We start from the raw sequence: 23,063 nt of genomic DNA on the forward strand, positions 1-23,063 counted from the left end.
CAGAGCTGAATGAGAGAAAGACTTTGACTAGCAAAACTCTGCTGAGTCACAACCACCCAACCCTACTGATTTCTAGATGACTGTATGGATGTAAAAGAGCAGAAAGTTACCCAATATTTAAAAATTCCAAATGGAATTGCTAATATTTGGGGGATATTCATTTTGGGTTTTTTGCATGGGAGAAAACAAACTATGATAATAGAATCATACACAAAAAGCAATATGGAATATCTCACACCCTTGTCAAACTGGATGTTTTAATAGAGCTGTTCATGCTCTACTCCAAAACAATACTTAATCTGCACGAACTGGGTTTTTTATTATCATTATTCTAAAAGTAACTTTTCAACAGGTCTTTCAGTTGATTTGCTAATTAATATGTTGGGTTTCCCCACCAACTGTTTCAATTGGAAATATTATCCATACAAAAATGTAAAGCTGTCTGGAAATTGTAGCCCCTTGTGAAACTGGCCATATCTGTGCATTCTGGCCACAAGGTGCATTTTGTAATAAAACAATAAGATTAAATAAATATAGTCCCAATGACAATCAAGGTCAGTAGAAAAAGTAAGCCTTCAGGAAACTCTTTCTACAGAAACAAAACATACACCTAATAAGAAAGAAATGCTTTATTCTTGCACAGTATTGCAAATGCACTGTACTTGAGGTTCAGAACAAGTTTGCTGAAACATTCTGGCACTCTCTCCTTATTAAGCCATTAACATTCTTAAGGCTATTTTGCAAGAGTTCCATCATGTTTATTTTATAAATGTCCCACAGGGACAGAAGTTCAATACTTGAAACATTCACCTCAGAATTATTAAATATTGCTGTGTGTCAACTTTTAACATTACATTTTACTACACACTGAATGCCTGACTATAAAAGATTTTCTTTTTACATTTAATAACATAAGTAAAGAATGAGGTGCATTGCTTAAAAAAAACCAAAACAATCAAAATTTATGTCTATTCTAATGACTGTTCATTTTGACAATAATATGTTCGGACTTTAGCCCCCCAGAATGTGTAAGTATAGCATTAAATGGCAATTTATCTAAATTTATGAATAGATGACATAATCCAATTCAACATTTATGAAAAATCATCATGACAACTTTGTATCATACTATTCTGGCAATGACCTGAATTGTAGCAAGAGAAAAAATTAATCTCAGGCCTTTAAAGGAAATACTCATGTAGAAAATGATTTTCATTTTCTAAAGGGCAAAGACATATAAAAGTGAAAAGTATAACATAACTTGCATTTTCAGGAACAAACAACTGTTGTATGACCCATGAGTGATGAAGTTAAACCATTAGTGAGCTTTGTATGTTCCTCCTTCAGGAATGAAAGGGGATTCATACTGTCATGTGTCAAGCTAAGTGGGTCTAATTTTGCTTTCTCATGCAAGTTTCACACAAGTAAAAGTTTATGTGTTTTTATCCAGAGTTATACCTGATTTATGAAGGTGTAACCAAACACAGAATCAGGCCTTATATTCTAGCTCATAATACAAAAACGCATAAAGCAAAACTTCATTAACTTAAATGTTTATCATACAGTAATTTGGGCTATTCAGTATGGGCTACATTTTGCCCCTGGATATACAAACATGGTTCCTATCATCTTCAGTGGTAGCCAGTCTATAACACCCAGATTTGGTGTTCTATAGATTAGATTTTACAATAAAAAAGTCCCAGAGGTATGTGTGTGATTATAAACTTGCTCCTTTTTACCTCTGAACAGAGTTGTTTTTACAGACAGAACACACAAGTACTGGAGTTTATCAAATACTGTAACAAGACTTATTTTTTCTTGAGAGAACTTTTGAAATACACAGGAAACTGACCATACATTACAGCAATGCAAATGTGATTTAAACTGTATGCTTAGTTTCTTTTGCCACAGGATAATAAATACAAAAAGCACTGCCTTTCCATACACAGTCCACTGTGGCACATGCACATTTATCAAGCATTCTGTAATAGGAAATCAAAAATTCCTTCCTTTTACAACTTTCAGCTGTTGTCAGGGGAAACAGCATGTATCTTTCTGCAATTAAAAAAAAAGTGCTTATTCTGTGTGGTAAGTACAAAGTACACAAAATAAATTTATGAAGCACAGAGGGTTACACATTGAGAAGGCAGCCTTAAAATTTAGGCACATTACAGTAATTAAGGTAACTGTACTGCAATAATCACATTCTTAGTTTTATAGTTGGACTAACAAGCATTATATGCTTTCATCCCAGCCAGCTGATTAATCATTCCCAGCAGAAGCACTTCTATTCATAGCATCTTGAATTGGCCTAAAATACAAAATAAAAATGTATTTTAGAATTTTCCATATACATACAGTACCTGCAGAAATACCAATACATATCTATTTTCTATTAAAAGATATGTATAAAAATGTCTACAGGTCTTGAAATAGTATTTCTTGACACACACAAGCACAGAACTGCATACCCATGCAGACATTTAGAGGGGTTCCAAAACAATTAAAACTTTTGAAGGTAATACAAAAATAAGGAACAAATAATAAGATCTGGTGCTTGCAGTGAAGTCCTTGGAGTACTACTGGCATTGGTAAAATATTATTTGCCAACATGATATTCCACAGGCAGGTCATTCATAATAACCTAGATCAATTTGTGAAGCAAGGCTCAGAAAACACACTAGTTTACAGGTCAGTGAAAGAATATTTTTTCTGGCAAAGGAAAAGATAACTTTAAAGCACTGTTTTTTAACCTGTGGTCTATAGACCCTGGGGGTTTGCAGGCTATGCCTAAGGGAGCCACCAAAGAATTACCATGTTCAATCAAAAGCATGTGAATACCCACACTTACAATTCAAAGGGGTCTGCACCTCCATTCAGAATTTCCAAAGGGGTCTGGCACCTCTAGTCAAAAGTTTTTAGGGGTCCAGAAATTAAAAAAGGTTGAAAACCACTGCTTTAGAGCAATAGCCTGAACCTGCATATTGGGGAGGTTGCCTGACACTGGTCATAGCTATAGGACAGTTTGCTTTCCACAGGCATATGTTTCTTCAGGCTCACATGAGGAGCAAAGTAGGATGTTGCTTGTTGCGCATTACTTGCTCAGTATTGTTGCACATGGGCCAGCAAGAGTTGAGGACCATGATTTTAGAAGCTATGCCATGGGGACAACTATCAACACAATCATTTTATTTTTAAAACCATGTTGTCTGAAATGATGAAAGAATATTAAAAGCCACAGTTGTCATATGTCATTGTATGCACCATATGCTGGGACAAATATTAAATGGAAAAAAGGAGGTTTCTACCCTAAATACAGTAAGGCTTTTGTCAACCTAGAGTTTCTAACTGTATGCGGGTTCATATTTCAACATTCTTTCCTCATATTTTAAATACATCTAAAACAGAAAAATTCTAGTTTACCAGTTGAATGACTGTATCTATGCTCCTGCAACAGTAGTGTTGTTCTGATGACATGGCTGAGTGATTTCAACACACCTTATAATCAATGTTGCATTTGATTTCATTTAGCTATTGTTTACAGGATAGTATTTGGGTACCTGCACTACAGAGAGATTACACAGTGGGCATGTCCTCACAAGCGAGAGCATGCATTTCCTCAGGGACAAATAGCAATGGCACAAATTTGTTCCACTTCCAGTTGTCCCTGGGGAGCACCCCTGTATTGTGCGCTCTGGTGCATGGCAAATTGCCCTGGGTGGGGTATGGGAGGCTGAGGCCAGCACCTGGGTTGGCCCCAGCAGTCTTACCTGTGGTCCTAGGGGCCTCTTGGGGCTGCAGCGGCAGTAATCTGGGCAGGAAGCTGGAGTGTGGCTCTAGCTGGCCAGGCTGTGGTTTTGGGTGGCGCATGCTGCAGCCACGTGAGCCATGCCACTTTTTTTTTGGTGTGTTTTTTTTGACACTGGGATTTCCCGCTGTCAAAAAAAACCTGCCACGCTGCAAATCAGCAGTGTGGCAAATGCATGCACACAAAACACGTGAAGTTTATGGTGCCGCAGGAGGGTTTCCGGCATCACAAACTGCACATGTGCACTTGTGGGGATGCACCCAATAAGCCACTGAATATTCAGGACTTTAACCTTTTAAAATATTGAAAGGGAACAGGGAAATTTTTCCAAAACATATTAGTTAATAAGGAGACAAAGTCCCATTTTTCAGAAGTGACGACACTTAGGGTGGAATCCTATTTCTCTTCACATGCCCAAATGATACTAACCCAGCAGTATAACTACCATTTTTGGCACTTATGGACAATTTGTGATCCAATTCCACATGCAGTGTAGACACATAAGTGTTCATCAGCTACAGGGTGCACTTTGGATGGACATGCACACAACTCTGTATGTGAATACCTGGATGCAATTATGTCGTGGCAAAAACAAGATGGAGGGGGGTACCACAACAGCCCAGTGATTAGGGCACCTGCCTAGGATTTGAGAGTACCAGCTTCTAAACCACACTCAGAGAGGGTATGAACCAACATTTTTCTAACTTCCCAGCACAGTTATCCACCAAACCTCAGGTCAGGCATTATTCAGTGTCCTTTCCAGCCCTCCTCTTGATGCTGAACCACTACACCTTGCATTTAATATTCATTGGCCAAAATGGATAGATAGCACATATTGAAGCAAGGGTCCAGGCTAAAACTTGGGGCCACCCCCCACCTTTCCACAGCAGATGCCATCTCACTGAAACACACATGCTTTGGCTTTTCCTTGTCCTCCTACCTCCTCATATCTCCCTCTCTTGGATGCCCAGGAAGCTAGCAGCTCTCTATCCATTTTACCTAATGACTATGAAATGCAAAATGTAGAAACACCAAGTTGCCCCTGACCTGTTTCCCTTCTGGTTCAATATTTTTCCTTTTGGCTGTTCTACACTACCAGCATCCAACCATTAGTTTTAGTTCTGTGACTAACATTTTCGGGATTTAAACAAGCTGCATACCTTCCAGGGTGGAATAAGATCCAGTAGAGTATAAAAGCCAGAACAGATCCTTTCTGAACATGTTAAGGAGAGGATACGTTGTGCAGGGAGAAGAGACTCTAAGACCCCCAAGAGACATTGATTTGAAGGTACAAAGGGATCTGATGCCCATCCCACAACCACACCTCCTGCCATGCATGTGTAGCATGGCAAAGGGTGTAATTGTTGGGGCTGTGGATCATTTGCACCATCTTGCTTGCAGGAGGAGCCTGGGATCATGATTCAGCATCAGCTGGCAGGGGCCACCCTGAGGCTAAAACCGCTGGGCAGTCCCAATCTTTTCCAGGATTAGCTGACTGGGACTGCTCTGGGGCTCAAGTAATTGATTTCATTTAGCTATTGTTTTCATCAATTCGTTGATTTCATCAGCTGACTGCTGGCTAGGAGGGACCATCCCAGGGCTCAAATTCCTGGTGTGGTCTCTGCCAGCTGATGACAGATCTGGAACACCCTGGGGCTGGAACCTTGGGATGGTCCCAATCCTGATGACAATCAGCTGATTGGACAGGCCCAGGGCAGTCCCAATTTGCCAAGAATGATTTGATCATTGGCTGGTTCTGGGCACCATAAAGGGGCTTGAACTATCCCCACGCGTTTCCGGAGCCAGCCGACAGGCTACTAATTGTCATTCATCTGGCTTTCAAGGTGCGATGGAAACTAGTCACAAAGTTATTCCACATATTTTGTGTAGTAACTCTGTGGCTGGTTTCCTGTTTCATTGCACATTTAATCCCCTGAACATTTGGCTGGTTTACACCTTAAGATGTGATTAACTGGTTATGTGGCTTGAAATCCACATAAGTAGTCCTGAATGCCACTTACATCCTTAAAACATAAGTTAATTTGGGCCATAAGAGTCTAAGTCCTATTGACTTTTAATAAGATCAGGAATGTGCGTGCCTTTGAAAATTTTACCCAAACTAACCAACTGGAAATAAAATAGAGCTATATTTGCTGTATAATAGTAAACAGTTTAGAAAATCTAGGTTCAAAATGTCCCTTTTCTTAACTAGCCAATCTATCACAGACTTTTGGGAAACAGCTAATGTCCTGGGTCTCTCTTCTTTATAATATACCTCAAAAAATAAATTTGCAATGAAGAAATAACATAAGACTTATACATGTTAGTAAAAATGACTTCTATTATCCAGGACAGCTTGGGACAAACATGCTTGAGTTTTGCTAGCTCAAAGCAAGATTCAGGAATGTCTAACTCATCAGGTGACTTTGAAACAAAGCTCAATCTTCTACTGTTCACAAAAATTCTTTGTTGACTTGCTGCGAGACTGAGCCAACTAACAAGAACACTTCTGTTCTAAGAAGGAGCGATCTGGCCTGTCAGAATGGTAATATTCATGTAAACAGTGAAAAGAAATATTATGAGGAAAAAAAGGCAATGCACATAGAGTAGCTTTCACATTTCAGAAAGATGCTGGAGTTCAAATGTTGTTATTAATGTAATCCTGGAACCTTAAACAAGAAATAAACTTCAAACCCTATTAGGATTTGGGGAATAACAGAGATGGAGAAAACAAAATTAACTCTTTACTGACTGTTTGTCCAAATAGGGTATTCAAACCCACTAAATTTTATATTTATGATGTATTATGTAGAAAGTGAAACACTTAATTTAGTTTTGATTCTTCAATTATACTCAGTAATGAATGCATGCAAAAGCATGTTCCATACACAAAAAAACCAGTCCCATAACACTGAAGCTCATTGTCCAATGAGCTCCAAGCAGGCAATTACTATGCACATGTGGAATACCAGGTACTTTAAAAGAAGGAACTTATATTGTACTTTTTGCAATTGTAAGACCAGGCAATCATATTTAATTTTCAACTTGTAAGAAAAACATATTCTACTAAGATCTGTGAGTTCACAAATATAATATACTTAACTATAAATGAGTAAGATGCTCCAATAGAATCTTGAAATTGTATCTGTAACCATGAATACACTTCAATCTAGATGGGCATTCAGATTTTATAAAATGTTAGCTTTGAAAATATAGCTAGGTATTTTAATATGGGTTCTTCTTCTCAGAAAAAAAGAAACCCCCAGACTAACGCGTACTGCTTACAGTCACTTGTCAAAAGCAGTAAAGTGACACCTTACCTTGTAACAACTCAAAAGAAAGAAATACTGACCATCCGACTGTTTTATTTTAAAAAAAAAAAAAAAAAAAAAAAGCACAAGAAAAAAAGGACTTTCAGTTTACAATTTTCATTCAAAACATGGCTATGACTTATTAAAAGGTATTTAAAATGTACATGCTATGCTTCCCTTCAATTGTTTTACCTTTTACAATGGTGTTTCCTTTTTGTAATTGAAGCTTGGGTCATTGCTCTCAATCTGAAGTTTTAAGGCTTGCTTAAGGCTTAATTCTGTCTCTGCAGGAGGATAGCCTTCCAAAACTTCCTGATGTCCTCTGTCCTGTACTGTTCGTGGGACAGAAACTCTCCCAAGAAAAACCTGATTGCTCTGAAGATGATAATTTGGGTTTGTCATTATTCCATTTCTCTTCTTCTGTTCCCCACTCTGTTGGTGAATTAAGAATTGTTGCTGAGATCGACCAACTTACTGCTGAGCTGGAGGGACTAAAATTTTGCACTGAGGCTCTGCTGGCATTGATTTAAGTGGCATACTAGTCCCAGATTTGGCAATAGGTCCTCGTTTATCAAACTGAGTCATTTCATATTCTAAAACTTTTGGTTGAGAGGAGCTGCTCTGCTTAATCTTTTTCCCAGCAGAGCCAGATTTGCTAGAATTTTCTGTCTTCCCTCCTTTGTTTGCTTTAGTTGATTTCAAACTGGGTTTTACTTGGCTCCATTCAAATTCACTACTTGGTGAATTATGGTTCTGACTTAATGAATGAGTAGTGGAAGAAGGAGAAACAATTGACTGCCTGCTTCTGCTACGTGGCAGTGAATGTTGCTGTATTTGTTCCGTAAATGACATACTATGGAAACTATCAATGGGCACTGTTTGTGCGGTTGCTGTAGATGAGGTGGTACGTAGAGAAGAGTTTTTGGAACTTTTCAGGGAATTATTTGATAAGGATGATTTCTGACGGTCAACTGTAGAATCTGGCGATTCTGAAGGAGAACTGAAAGCATGAGCAGGCCCATTAGACAAACCACGCATAGTAGGCTGCAAATCACCTCCACCAGTGCTCCCTGAACTATTTGATTTTATTGTTAATGACTGCATTTTTGATGAGACTGACTGCAAGGGCTTTTGTTCCATTGTGTGGACTGGAGATGGAGTGCAGCCATTTAGACTAGATGCACCATATTTTTCCAGTAATTTAATAATTTGAGAATGTCCATTTTTGGCTGCAACACGCATAGCAGTGCGTCCAAACTGGTCTGCATGATTTGGATCAGCACCATGTTCCAGTAAAATTTGCACAACATCAATGTGTCCTTCTTGGGCTGCAATGCAGAGTGCAGTAGCACCTTGATTACATGTATGGTCAACTACGGCTCCATGCTCAATCAAAAGCTGAACTACCTTCACATGACCTTGCCATGCAGCAGATTGCAAAGCAGACCTCTTCTCATTATCTGCAGCATTTACATCTGCATGGTATGTTATCAGTAACTGCACCATCTCCAAATGGCCCTGCCAGCAGGAAACATGAAGTGCGGTCCTTCCCTCAGCATCACTTGCTTCTACATTTGCACCATTTTCTAAAAAATACTCAGCCATGGTAAGCTGATTTTCTAAAGCCAAGATATAGAGAGTTGGCCGACCATCAGCATCTTTGTAGTTCACATCTGCTCCATGGCTAAGAAGCAGTTCAACTATATCTCTGTGACCTTCTAGGGCAGCAACACGGAGAGCATTTCTCCCATCATAGCCTCTCTGATCAAGGTTAGATTTATTTTCCAGTAATATCTGTACACAATCATAGTGACCTTCTTGTGCAGCCAGTATGAAAGGTATACGCCCATCATTATCAATTTCATTTGTTCTAGCACCTTGTTCTATAAGTGCTTCGCATATCAGCCTGTGGCCTTCAAAAGCTGCCATGTGCAAAGGTGTCCATCCAGCATCATCTCTATGATTTTCATCTAGCCCTCTGTCCAGCAGAGTACGCACTACTTCAACATTACCTTGTGCAGAGGCTATACTAAGGACTGTTCGCCCTTCGCTATCAATGCTATCTACAGCTGCACCCCAAAATAAAAGAGTATTTACAACTGAAGCATGGCCCATGGAGGCTGCTGCAAGAAGGGGTGTACGACCATTGTTGTCAGTATGATCCACATCAGCTCCACCTTCTAAAAGTAAGTCAACAACATCTACATGTCCTTCATACGCAGCTACCAGCAATGGAGTCATACCATCTTTGTCACAATGATCAACTTCAGCACCACGGTCAATTAAAAGGCTAACTACTGAAGCATGTCCCTTACTAGCAGGTACACAAAGTGCAGCAACAGACAGAGCAGTCCTTCCATCCACGTCCTCATGATTTACTTCTGCACCATGGTCCAGCAGGTGCTCCACAATCTCTTTGTGGCCCATATATGCTGCTGCAATCAAAGCTGTTCGACCTTCATTATCAGCTTTGTTGACTTCAGCACCATGCTGTAGCAAATTCAGAACTATATCTTCATGTCCTCCCCAGGCTGCTGCTCTTAAGGCTGTTCGACTGTCAGCATCTGCACAGTCCACTTTTACTCCAGCGTAAAGAAGTGCAGAAACCACTTCAGTGTGACCCCCCCAAGCTGCAGACCGTAATGCTGTCCAACCATCATGATCAGTGTGATTCACATTAGCCCCACATCCAATCAAACAATTAACAACCTTGGTATGTCCTTGTCGAGCAGCTAAAGTAAGTGCTGTTTGCCCGTGAGTATCTTCTATTTCTAAATCTGCTCCCCTAGAAACAAGTAAATTAACTACATCAAGATTGCCACTATATGCAGCATTTGCCAAGAGTGTTCTCCCATTTGAATCACACTGGTTAACTGATGCTCCATTATCTAACAGAGTCCTAATGGAATCTTCTCTTTCCAGAGCCTGCCGTACAATGCAAGATGTTCGGTCATCTTCACTGTTGACATGAGCACCAGCTTTTACTAGCAGCTGCAGTACTTCCTGTTCTTTAGGGATTAAAGTGGATAAAGAGTCTTTGACAGGTGTGCCGTTCCATATCATCCACAAAGCCAACTCAGAAGTCTCTAACTGCAAATTTGAGTTAATTAGATGCAATGCAAATTCTTGGGCTTCTAACGGTGTCAAATCCTTGGCTCGACAGGTATAACTCATTGCTAGCATTCTATGTCCTTCTGCGGCATTACACAAGTATTTCTGCGTACAGTGCTTTACATCCAGCAGCCATTCTGCAAAACTGTAGTGAAACAAAATTTTTGTATTTCCTAGCCCATCAACAAGAACTTTTGATAGAACATCTAATTTGCGTTGAAAATCTTCCATAGTCAATGTCATGTTTTTGGTCCACACTGCGTGATACAATTCTGTTGTGGTCAGTGGCCTACAAGCTGCAAGAATCACGTTCAGAATAGGCTGCACCTTTGCAAATTGTTTTCTCACAAAAAGTCTTTGACAGAGCCAGAGATATAGGCCATTTAACGTTCCAGGAATGTCACGGATCTCTCTTAGCATAATAAAATTTTCTACAACTCCATCTAGAACGCGTTCTAGATACAAAAAGCAACCACTACTTTTGATGTGAAGCTGGTTCAACATTTCTGCAGTTTCTTTAGTAAGATGCTGTCTCAGCGCTTCTTCTTGATCTAGACGATGGAGAATATATTGTTGCACATCTTTCACAATATATGCCTTTCGGAGATCATCCAGACTTATTTTTCGAAAACCTATTAAAAAGACAAAAAAAAAGGGATAAAGTTCAATAAATATTTTTTCAGGTTTAGCTTCAGAATGGTTTTGATCATTCAAGACTCTCAAAAAGGAAGACTTTTGGATAGGAAGTCTGGGGAGTATGAACAACAACAATGCATTTATCATACCACAGATGCTAAACCTAAAGAGGCTGAGAATTTTACTATGATACTGTACCTCTAATACATATTGTATCATACTCTACGAACACAAAAAGTATACATAAAGAAACATTCTTAAATAGGATATTGAAGTCAGGTGTTTTCTGTCTTTAAGAAAATGTCAGGTACCTTAAAAGCACATGAATACATTATCACAACTATGAAATAATGACATGCATCCTTTAACAGCTACAACACTGTCTAATTCTGAAGTTTGAGCAATTTAGAAAAAGGAAAAGAAAGAGCACCAAGGCTAATATTGAAGAAGATGACAGGCAACACCGACTAGGAAGAAATATTTTTTAAATCACCAGGCCTGTAAAATTTATGCTCAAGAATCCTAGAAGAGTTGATTGAGATGACATCTGGTACAGTGATATTAATTTTAATGAAGTTTAAAACATGATGCAAATTCTGAAAGACTAGAAGAGTGCTATTACTGTGCCAATATTCAAAGAATGGCAAACAGGATGAGGTAACTATAATTTAGTTTCATCAATTCCATGCCAAATTACACAAGTGCTGATACAGGATACAACTGATAAAATAATAAGGCTAGCAATATAATAATTCCGATTAATATGATTTTATGCAAAATAGGCCTTATCAAATAAACCTGATTTTAACTGTTTGATGAAATTACAGGTATGGTTAATGAAAGTAACTGTAAAGACATAGTGTGCTCACGTTTCTGAAAAGCATTTCCTTTTGTACTATATACCACCCAATTAAAAATAAGCACTATGCAACATCAATAAAACACACAATGGATAGATTCAGAACTGGCTGACAGGTCTCAAAAAATAGTAGTCAGTGTGAAACTGTCATCAAATGTGAATGATTCTGGTTGGGTTCCACAAGGACAGGAATTAGGTTTCACTCTATTCAACATTTTCCTGATAAATATTACATCACTGACCAAATTTGCAGAGGACACAAAGACTGATGGAGTGGTAAGTATAATGTGGATAAGGCAGTCGTCCAAAGAAATCTATAACTCTTGGTAACTTAAGTCCATTGAAATGTGCGTTAACACAAACATAAATTAAGCAAGTAGGAGTAAGGAATACAGGCCATGTCTGTAAAATGGGGATTCATACCCTAGAAAGCAGAGACTCAAAAAAGGAAAAGCAATTCAATTCCTCTTTAATAGGGACCTACCTAAGTCACAGCGAGATAAAAGGTTTTTCATGGACCACAGAGCCAACTTCATAAGCATTTTACGGTGGCCCTGATTGGCAGAGGGTGCCTTCACTCATTCTGCATCACTACTGCTTTTTGGGGGGTCAATTTTGTGGGAAATTGCAGCCAGTGCTGGATTTCCCAGCAACTATGAACAATACTGTTTTATGCAGTTTCCACAAAATTCACAAAACCACAATTTAGGTAGGTTCCAAGTCATGAACTCCCAGTGCAATTATGTGGCAAAAATGTGATACTCTGATGTATAAACAGGAAAACAATGAGTAAGTACAGGGATGCGATTTCATATGATATTGTTCAGACCCATACTGATAATACACTAGAATTAAAGGCTGCATTCAGATATTTAAAAAAAAAGAACCTGGCGTTTTACTTTAAACCCACGCATGCCCAGGAGAGGCAGCACCTTCGTTGGACCCAGCTTGCCTGACATCTGTATAGATCAAGTGCTTTAGTGGGGCTTTTTTGGTGCTCTTATCTAATAACTGACTGAACCAGCTTTTAGCTAAAAGCGCCAAAAGCCCTGTTGAAGCGCCCAATCTATACAGATGCTGCAGAGCCAGGCTGAAATAATGTGCTGTTGCTTTGGTTAAGCCCTTTTTTTTGTTTGATTTTTTTAACGTCTGCAAGCAGCCCTAGTATATACGTTAAAAAGGATGATGAAAAATAAGAGGAAAAAAAGAAAACAACCACTGAAATAATTTCAAGGCTAGAGAAACTGCATTACAGCATGACACTTGAAGAGCTTAATTTGCTTCGTGTATCAAAAAAAATGACAGGTGACTTGATAGCTACACAAATCACTTTATGGGGAGAAGTAGCAGGTGCAAGATATTTTTAATGTACTAGACAAAGAGATAATAAGAACCAATGGCTAGAAGGTGAAGCAAAGTATTTTTCTTAACAAGGGTGATTAAATAATAAAATAAACTATTAAGGAAATGTGTGATTATCCTATCGATACTTTCAATCAAGATTAGGTATGCCTCTTGGAGACACTAGCCAAACAAGTTATTAGGTTTGATGCAACGGTTGCTGAGTGAAATTTAGCAGCCTTTAATACACATAAGGTCAGACTAGATGATCTAATGGTCCCTTCTGGCCTTAAGCTTTTTGAATCTGTAACAAATTTTGTGCTCAAGTCTTAGCAAGCCTGGGGCTATCTAATAAAATCCAGTTTAAAACAGTAAAAACAAGGATCTAAATATTACCCAGTGGAATAAAAATAGTTGTTTTTCCCCCTTATTTATATGTAATACTGGTATCTGCTTTGTATGCTGTTTGCTCTTATGCAGATGTTTAATAAAGACCTAGATAAATATTTCAAGCCTTCCCCACAAGAATACCTAGAAACTTTGATCTGCTGGCTGATAGCTGCTTTTAGCAAATGTCAAACTTCTATACAAGTTTAAAGAAAATGTAGACAAATCTGAATGTTTACATTGATGAATGGGATAAGGACAACTGCAATTAGCAGTGCTGCCTTCTGAAAAATAAAATTTTAGTATACATTAATGCTCAGAACAAAATACAGTGCAAATTTCAGAAAGAATACAGTTTTAATATTTCATGAAATAGCTTCTTGAAAACAATTCAGACAACTCTGGTATTCGAAAAGACTGTTCATATTAGAAGAAATGATGCTTAATGAAGGCATAATAATATGGACCATTCTAAAGGTAAATATAAATACAATCCATAGATGATAGGATGATCATCTTATTTTCCCTAAAAGTCCTTAAAATATTGAAAGGAAACATTGGAAATTGCACAGAATATGCTTCTGCAAATGAACGTGAGAGATGTATATAAAAAGAACAAAAAAATCACCCCCCCCCCTTCTTAGATATGTGACCCATTATAATGGAACCAAGTTTCTCTCAGTTATCTTCCTGTTTATTCATGAAAGGAAGAATGGAAATTATTCTCTATACAAACATGCTATTCTTAAAAACAAATGAAAAATATTCTTGCAAATTACAGTAGCCTCCATGCTCCCAAGAGTGTAACAGGCAGGTAGAATGGAGACATGTGATTTATAATTACATGCATTACCAAGGTCTCTTATTGAAAACATGGTTTCAACAGTGCTAAGTTTTACATTTGCTATACATGCACCATTTTTTTTTTTAATAAAACATTTCATTGTTTGTGAGACACTATTCTGGAAACTACAGAAATCTGAGAAGCTACAGAAGTCAGAGAAACAGTAATTTACATTGCTCAGTTAAAAGATATATTTTAGGCCAGAACTGTACTTCGCCACTCCAGGAACAGAAAATAACCTAATCCCTCCAGTGTAGCAACTTGTACGTATTTCCTTAGTCAGCGAATTTGCCCAAAAATCTTTTCCTTTTCAAACCAAAAACAGTTGTTAAAACCCAAATGATCTGGGGTACAAGCAATCATGCGGCATCCAATTCAGTCCAACTTTGGCCATACCTCCAAGGAGCAAATACTTTAAAATACTACTTTGAAAAATGGCCTTGTTTAGACCTATGTTTATTATGTTAAAAATGAGTTTCAGAATAATCTGCTCAGATCATGGTTCTAACTGCAAATTCTGCTGAGGAGCTAAGAATGGAGCTGCCCTCTTTCCTTCTTGAGCATCTTTACTAAAGGTTCTGGACCTTAAACTAGCCCCTTTGTTTTCTGCTCAGCCCTTTTGCTTTTATTTGCACAAATATTGTTGACAAGAATTTTGTGCACAATTTTGTCAGCACTGGTCAAGGAAGAACACAGTTCACTTCTCTCCACTAACTATGCTAACTCCATAAGACTAACAGCAGTAACGTCAATGGAACAGTAACCTTTTTTAAACAATAAGTCTGTTGACACAAATCTGTTGAGTAATGAAGTCCTAATTTTATATAGCCACTTTTCATACCCAAACTACACAAATAATAGTGCTTTACCTTGCAGACTGAAAAAAACGTGAAGAGCAGAGGAGAAAGAAAACGAAACAAAACATAATTGCCGTTTCAGGATCTTTTCCTAAATGAAAAGCAAATTTTTTGAAACCTTCAAAGACTATAAATTGTAAACACTATCTATATATGCCATAGTCCATCAAAAGTCTGCTTTAAATAATGTCTTAAGATGTTCTGCTGAATGGGGTGATTCATTACTGATTTACAATCCTGGAGCTGCATTATATACTACATATTAAAATATTCTGTACCCAATGTTGCAAAACCTCATTTGCCCATGTCAAGCAACAAATTTCCTTGACTGAGTACAACCAATGTAATTAGTTTCTGCAGACTCTAGCCTTTCATTTTAAAAGAAAAGGAAGTTTCTACCATACACTAGGAAAACTTAAATATTGCATAAATCACATAATGAGTATAGTCATGTCTGTCACACTGCCAGGTCTGTACAGGGAAGTGCTATTCCACTCAGCTGAGTGAATGCACGGGAAGATAAATCTGTTAGTCGCTTCTCTCTAGTTCTTTATTATCTGGCTTTCTAAGGTAACCTTCTGCTCCTCCTGACCAGAGGCTGACGCCTCCTGACCAGCTGAAGCAGTTCCCTCCTGCAAGCTAGGAAACAAAAAGTACACAATCTTCTTAATCCCCGCCATCAAAGGAAATAAAGATTCCAAAAGCTCCAGTGATTCTAAGGAAAGGAAATTGTTGGAGGCAGTATGGAGGCCCTCCCCATGGACTAGAAAGTCACACTGCAAGTCGAACAGCTAGAAACAGAAGAGAAGAAGATCTTATCTGGGAAGTGCTCCAAATCCACTTGGGAGAGAAGAGCTGAGGCAGACACTGAAGTTCTGAAATGATGCTGCTGAAAGATAACACCTACAATGGGGAAGATGACTGATAATTGGGGATGGGAAGAAAAGTGTTAAAATGAGAAGAGAATTAGTTGAGGGAACTGAAACAGAACTGATTAAATTGCTAGAAGAGGAAAGAACTACACTCCCATTCAGTAATGAATGAATGTGTATCATCTCTTTTCACCCTCATGTATTAGAAGGATGAACAGCCCTGACAAGCCCATTTTTTCCTCCCTGCCGTTATTCTTCAGAGACCTAAAATCAAGTTCTCATCTATGGTGAGTATTGGCAGTAAAGAGTCTCTGTGCCAATATAGTCACCACATATTTGGTTATCTGATGGAAAGGATGTAGTTTCCCTGCTTTTGGCAGGAAATGAGTTTAGGACTGACCCTAAAGTCACTGTTAGATGCAGCAGAAGATTGCTTCCAACAAGCAAGTGTTGTGCTAGAGTGAGAAAGATGTTTTAGCTAAAAATGGAGTAACGTCATTATTCTTAGAATGGTGTCACATATTCACTTGTGACAGGTACAAATCACTGGAGTGTAGTGACCTATTAAAGTTAGTATGTATTTAGGAGATAAGGGCTTTGTTACACATTGCATTTTGAGCTGCTGTCCCCAACCTGCACAGCTGTGACTTGCTATTAGAGGGCTAGAGAGCAGGAGCCTGACTAGAAGCTACAGCTTTGAGTTGCTACTACAGGGCTGGCGAGCCAGGACAGGCTTCTATCCCTGCGCTAGATGGAGGTGAGAGATGGGTTGAAGGAGGTGGCAGCATGAAGCTGGGAGGTGGAGAGTTAATGGCATGGGGGGTTGAAAATGAAATGAGAAGTGGAAAGGAAATGGGGGTGATGGAAGGGTGGTGAAATGAAGGAAATCAGCCATTGAAGGAGAAAATAAAAAGAAGTAAAAAAAAAGAATTTAAAAAGAAAGAGGAAGTAAATTAAAGAAGGTTTTCATGTTTTATTAATTCGGATTTGAGAACTTAACATGAGCTAAATTGCTTGAATGTGCATCTGTTCTAGTTTTAACTGAATGTGTGACACAATAGGGGCCCTAATATCCTTCCTATCCATAGAAACTGGGAAGAATAAGCGTCCACCCCCTTTTTTATCACCATTCTTAAATATCATATAAAAATAGACTGCATCATGCTTAAAGTGCCCTGGATATAATGGGTAGAATAATGGGTAGGATTGACCCTGTCGGGTATTTAAGCCCAAAGAGATTTAGATACTTGAGAAGTTCAGGAAAGGCACAAAGTACTGCCATGCAATCTTAACTCTGGACTAACATTTTTTGTCATTTAAACTTTTCATTGTTTACGTAAAAAAAATGTTTTATAGGAATTAGTGCTCATTTACATAGGTTTATTATCTTGTTTTGCAGCTGAGATTCTACTGTAGTTTGGTAAAGGTAAGGGATGACACAATTCCTAAGCATCTAGCCCTGTTTTGTGCATACTTCATTACAGTGGAATGGGGACTACAGTTGTGCACTGAATTTTTTGGAGCATACAAGTAGTAACAGGGTTGATAAGAGATATCAGACATGATCTCTGTCCCAAAATCCTGACAGATTTAAGCCCATAAAAGACTTGTCTCTCTCTTTCTCTCCCCCATCCCCTTCTTCCTTCCCCATCCCTCTTGTCCAGAAGGACTCAGAGGATGCAGAGGACTCAGACCACAACAGGGGAGAAATGCCTCCCCAAATCCCAGCACCTGCACAGGAGGCAGAGGGACTCAGACACCTACATAGAATGGAAACCTCTCCCTCCCTAAAACTGGTTCCCACGTGGAAGCAGGGAGAAGGGGACAGATTCCATCTAAAAGGATCTCTCTCTTCAGCAGATCTGAGTTCACCTAGAGGAGAAGTTAGAGAGGCTCATGGCATTTGGAAAGGCAGTGACCCCCAGTGCCAGTAAATCGTGTAAGGACAGAATAGGGACTTAAACCCCTATCCCCATTCTCCTCTACTCACAATGCCACCTACCTAATCCCCTAATCTTCACACCTTCCCTTGATCCCCAAGATTTCTCTCTTCCCCTACCATTCACATTCTTCTTCTCTCCTCTCCATAATCCTGTCTCCTAGTCATAGCCTCAAACTCTCCCTCATTCTTCCTTCATTATTACATCTGTTAATTTCCTTCCTCTCCCACCATGTATGGCCAAGTAATTTAAGTTTTTAAAAATGCTTGTAACACTGTCTGAATTTTCTGTAGTACTTGGATTGTATTTCATTAAAATAAAACAGGAGTGCTCAAACTCTGGCCAGCAGGACTCCCTACAGGTAGGCAATTTGGCAAGGGGGTGGAGAGTAGGAAGGGAGAGAGAGGGGAGCAGTGGCAATAGTGCCTCCATCCTCCACTTCCAAATTTTCAAGCTCCCTGTGGGAGGTTGAAGCAAGGACATACCCACTCCCCTCTGCACAGCCAGATTGGGCCAAACCATGCCCCTTCCTCCTGCCTCCCACAGAGCCAGGCCAGGGCTAGGCTAAGCCCCCTTTCCCTGCACGGTCAGATGGGGCTGGATTGTCCCCCTGCCTTCCCTCTGTGCAGCCAGATGGGCCCATGTGTCTGCCCTGGGTGCCTGACTGGGACCACAAACCAACCTGTATATGGACCAGACACTGCTCAACTGGCCCACCAGATGAAAAGGTTGGGCACCACTGAAATAAAATATTCCTTTCTGACAAAGGAAACAAAAGAACACAAATCAGTCTCCTCCCCCTAGTCCTCCTCACCTTCTGATTTTTATCAAGAGTCCACTTTGCCCTGACACTGGTTGGCTATAGATCAGGTTCAATGGCTATTTCATAGTTCCTTGAGCCACTTAGCTCATACAAAAACTTTTAGCCTAGGAACCCTTTGGGGTTCATTCAGTCCAGGCATGTGCTATATAAGCTATCCAAGTCAACAGATATAGCAATATAAGCTACCTGGCTTGATTTACCTGTTCTCAAGCTCTCTTTTGAATACTGAATTCAATGTTGTGTTGTCAAAAAGATATTGGAGGCCGTGTGTGTGTGTGTGTGGGGGGGAGCAAACCTGAGAGACTGAAACTATGTTGGGCACAAGCAGAACAAGAGTTTTAGTTAGAAAAAAGTGCAAGAATCTGCCAACATTAAAAAAGAGCTACTTTTGGTTCTGTTTTTCAGGGAAGTATCTTAGAAATCTCTTGTTTGTTAGCCTAAATTTCTAACACTAATCTTATCCTATATCCCAGTTAAAGTACACCATATTTCAAGGTAATCTGAGCAAGCAACTTAATTAAATTGTGCCGAATAAGTTAACCCCCAAACAAGTACTTTACAAAAATAAATCTCATTCAGTAAAACAATTTTAAAAAGCTTTATAGAGGGACAGGCAAAAGTAGAAGAATTAAATTAGATTCTAAAATATCTGTCACTACCTAAGACCCAAGTCAAACAAAACATTTTTGTCTAAACATTTATCTACAAAAAGGTATTTTACTTGTCTAAACAAAAATCCTACAAACTTGTTTTCCAACAGCATTAGACACAATAAGTCACTTCATTATTAGGCTTCCATGGATGAGAAGCATCAAAACATTATGAGAAAGCTCATTTTGTTTCAGATACATTCCCACGAATATCTTAAGCTCAGCAAAAACAGGAAAGTAGCAGACAACTTATAGTCCCACGACCCTGCTTTCACATTGTTCACATTTTTCTTAACACACATCATTTTCTACCCAATGGGAACTCCAATATACATTTCCCCAATTTATTAAATGTCTTGCTAGCTCTGTAAACCCATTCTAAATATAGTTTTTCTGGCATCCTACTGAGTTCTTGGGTCACTGAAATTTTTTTTCCAGCTATATACATACTTTAAGAATAAACCACCCCTTTCAGACCCTTATACAACAAATATGTGCTATTTATATAGACTACATTAAATACTTAATTTTTCCTAGCATGGATATTTTTATTTTAGTTCTACATGGACTTTTAAACTAATTTTTAAATATATTTTGTTCACTTCACCAAATAGATCTTAAATATTTAATCTACATGATAAACAAATGCGGACATATTTTAGATATGAATAATTTAAGTGGCTGATCTAAGCAAGATCTCAATTAGGTATTTATACAAACACAATCTCATAAGGAAATATGCACGAAACAGAATAATGTCCACCTGAAAAATGAAATGCTGCATTAATTTTTGTATCTGCAAATTTACAGCATAATATACCTTCTACACGCTAATCATATCCTACACAAATCTATTAACTACCTACCAATTGTTTACAGTTAAGAAGTGTAAGTTTCTTTTCTTTTAAAAGAAAACAGAACCTCATTTAAGTAAACATTTGCCATGTTAATCAGAGCAGGGAGGGAAGCAAAAAATCAAATAGCTAATTAAAAGTTACACCTGTGCACCAACTAGGAACATTTTGCTGTGTTTTAGCCTCTTTGCATGTGTGTGAATGTTTTTAAACTTTAGTATAACAGTAGATATATTTTACAAATATAAAGATATTTGAGAAAAATGGTATCTTATAATTAAATTGTACAGTTCACAGTTAAGCCTCCCACCTCTGAAGCTCTTCCAATAACATGAAACTACTTTAAAGTTTTTTTTTTTGTTTTTACTCTTTGATAGAAACTGTAGGACATCTTTGGTTGTCTTTTCATGAAAGAACCTCTCTTAAAACCTAGTCTCAAGCTACTTTATGCTGTGAAGTAGACAACTGAAAAGGGGGAAAATCTCATTTCTCAAACCGACAATTAGCAGTAGTTGAATGGTTGTGTTTTTTACTATATGTTACCAAAAAGTTTGAAATTCCCCAAATTTTAGTTAGTTGTATACACCCTTAATATGTGGGTCTTCACTTTTTGGAGGTGTAAAGAATAGGCTGGGAGGAACAAAAAGAAGTCCTGTCAAATCTCTTAATACTAAATTGAGATCACAGGAGGACATTTTTAATCTGGGAAAACAGATAAACAAGGCCCTTGTTAAATCTAGCCACTAAAAATAGTGGGGTGGGGAAGGGAATGTTGTGAGCCTGAATAAGAAAACATCCAGATATTGCTGCTAATTCACCCTCAAGGAGCTGATGGATAATCCTAATGGATTTAAGGATAGTAGGTAGTCTAAGATAATAAAATAGGTGTCTCTGAGTTAGACACAGCACTGAGCTGCTCAAATAGAAAACCTTTTCCATATTGTTTCTTAAGTACAGTGAAAGTTTTCTGCTATAAACCAAGGTTTTCCAGCTTTTGGCAGAACAGCCTTTTTGGTAGCTTTTAGCCTGCTAGACTCCAGACAGCCAGACTGGATTTTAGTTTTGCAAAACTCCAGACAGAACACATAGATGTCATGGGAGGCTGAAGTGAAAAGTTCATCAGACATGAGTAACAACAATGCAGGCTGTGGGCATCTCATTCATTGAGGCTAAATCTTGTCTGGAGTTTCCTCTGGGCTGCTCAGGTAGTTCACAAGATGTAAGAAGCTGGCACTGTGTTCTGCTCTTCAGTCAAAATAATTATTTTCAAGTAGCCTCATACTCATGAAAGATATTCTACAGAATCAAATGTTTGATAGTTTATTTGTCTGCTGAACTGATTCACTAAGGCATTTTGCAAGCTTGGACTATGTAGAGACATTGCTTAATTTAATAATAAATGCCTCAGTCCCAGAAAAATTAAATAATTTTGCTCCTTCTTGTTAACATAATATCTTGTTGCTTCTTCCATCATTTGGGCTGCACATTCCCATAGCAAGAACAGAAATGATACAAAGCTTACAGCCACATCTAGAACTCATAAATACAAAAGGCCACATACCTAAGCCTGAAACATGCTCTTAGGGATACCACTTGGTGAACCTGAACCTGTAAATACAAGCAGTCCTCGGATCTATGACACAATTGGTTCCTGAAAACCGCATCTTAAGTCGAAACATTGTAACTCGGAACCAATTTTCTCATGAGAAACACTGTTATAAATGGGGGATTGGTTTCTGAACCAAGGCCCGATACACTATTTACACCAAAAGTACCCCAGAATTTTGAACTCGATCAATTATAATGACTAATATAGCTACATTAATATATTTATATAGTAAATATAATCATATTGATTTGGAAGGACTTCTTTGAGGTGACTTTGCTGGACACTTTGAAGGGCTCTTGGTTGGACTTTTGGAAGGGTTCTTGGCTGGAGTCTTGTCAGGAGTCTTGGCTGCAGGTTTTTCTAGAGTCTTGTCTGATTTCTTAAAGAAAGTGTCCAAGGAAGTTTGGACAAATTCTCCAGGGAGATGAGTGATGCAGAGAACTTCTTCGCTGGCATGGCATTGCATCGGATCAAGCGTTGTAAGTTGAAACTGGCATTGTAAAGTTGAAATAGGCTATCAATCTATAAATGTTGTAAGTGCAAAATGTAACTCAAAATGTTGTAAGTCGAGGACTGCCTGTAACATGATACAGTGTGATCTGGAATTTCTCTTTTTTGTAAATAAGATCTTGTTAAATCTGAGATCAGTATGGCTTCCATCCTTTGGATCAGTGACTAGCCGGACAAGAAGATTTTGGTCCGACTCCTGCTGGTGACTACTCTACAATGGCATGCAGGCAGAACTAAGGTACTGGCAGAATGGTAGGGTTAGGGCCAAGCTTGAAGGGGAAAAACCAGAAGAATCTGTGCCTACAGCAGCATATCACCTTTCCTAGCCTGGAATGGAAAGGAATCTCATCATTCCTTCGCTGTGATGAAATATCTGTAAAACTCACTGAAAGTATGTCTTTCATCCTGCATTAATTCCAGCTGACAAACTGTAACCAGCTCTTATTGCTATTAGTTACTCTAAGCATGCTCAACCTCTAGCCCAAAGGCCAAATGCGGCCAGGGGAGTCATCCCCCATGGGACTCTCCATGGGTCCAGAAATTTGGCAGTGGGGGAGCAGTGGCCAATAATATAGCCACCCTCCCCCTGTCAATCCCCAATCCCTGTGGCCAGTCAGAGCCAAGCTACACTCCCCGGCCATGCCCCACGCC

The 23,063-nt window shown here is 38.7% G+C and overlaps 1 protein-coding gene across 2 annotated transcripts in view; it reads right to left on the reverse strand.

Annotated features, from left to right (window-relative positions):
• Nucleotides 1-6: 6 nt before the first annotated feature.
• Nucleotides 7-23,063, reverse strand: part of ANKRD50 (ankyrin repeat domain 50) — a 60,611-nt gene continuing 37,554 nt past the window's right edge. For both annotated transcript variants that reach the window (XM_006030136.3, XM_025211716.1), the window contains exons 3-4: nt 7,312-10,862; nt 7-2,311 (exon numbers count right to left, since the gene is read on the reverse strand). In XM_006030136.3, the coding sequence (XP_006030198.2) occupies nt 7,591-10,862 (3,272 nt within the window). In that variant the 3' untranslated portion in view covers nt 7-2,311; nt 7,312-7,590. The remainder of the gene's footprint in view (nt 2,312-7,311; nt 10,863-23,063) is intronic.

The sequence above is a fragment of the Alligator sinensis genome, unplaced genomic scaffold, assembly GCF_000455745.1.
Source record: "Alligator sinensis unplaced genomic scaffold, ASM45574v1 scaffold1029_1, whole genome shotgun sequence".
In the NCBI taxonomy this organism is placed as follows: Eukaryota; Metazoa; Chordata; order Crocodylia; family Alligatoridae; genus Alligator; species Alligator sinensis.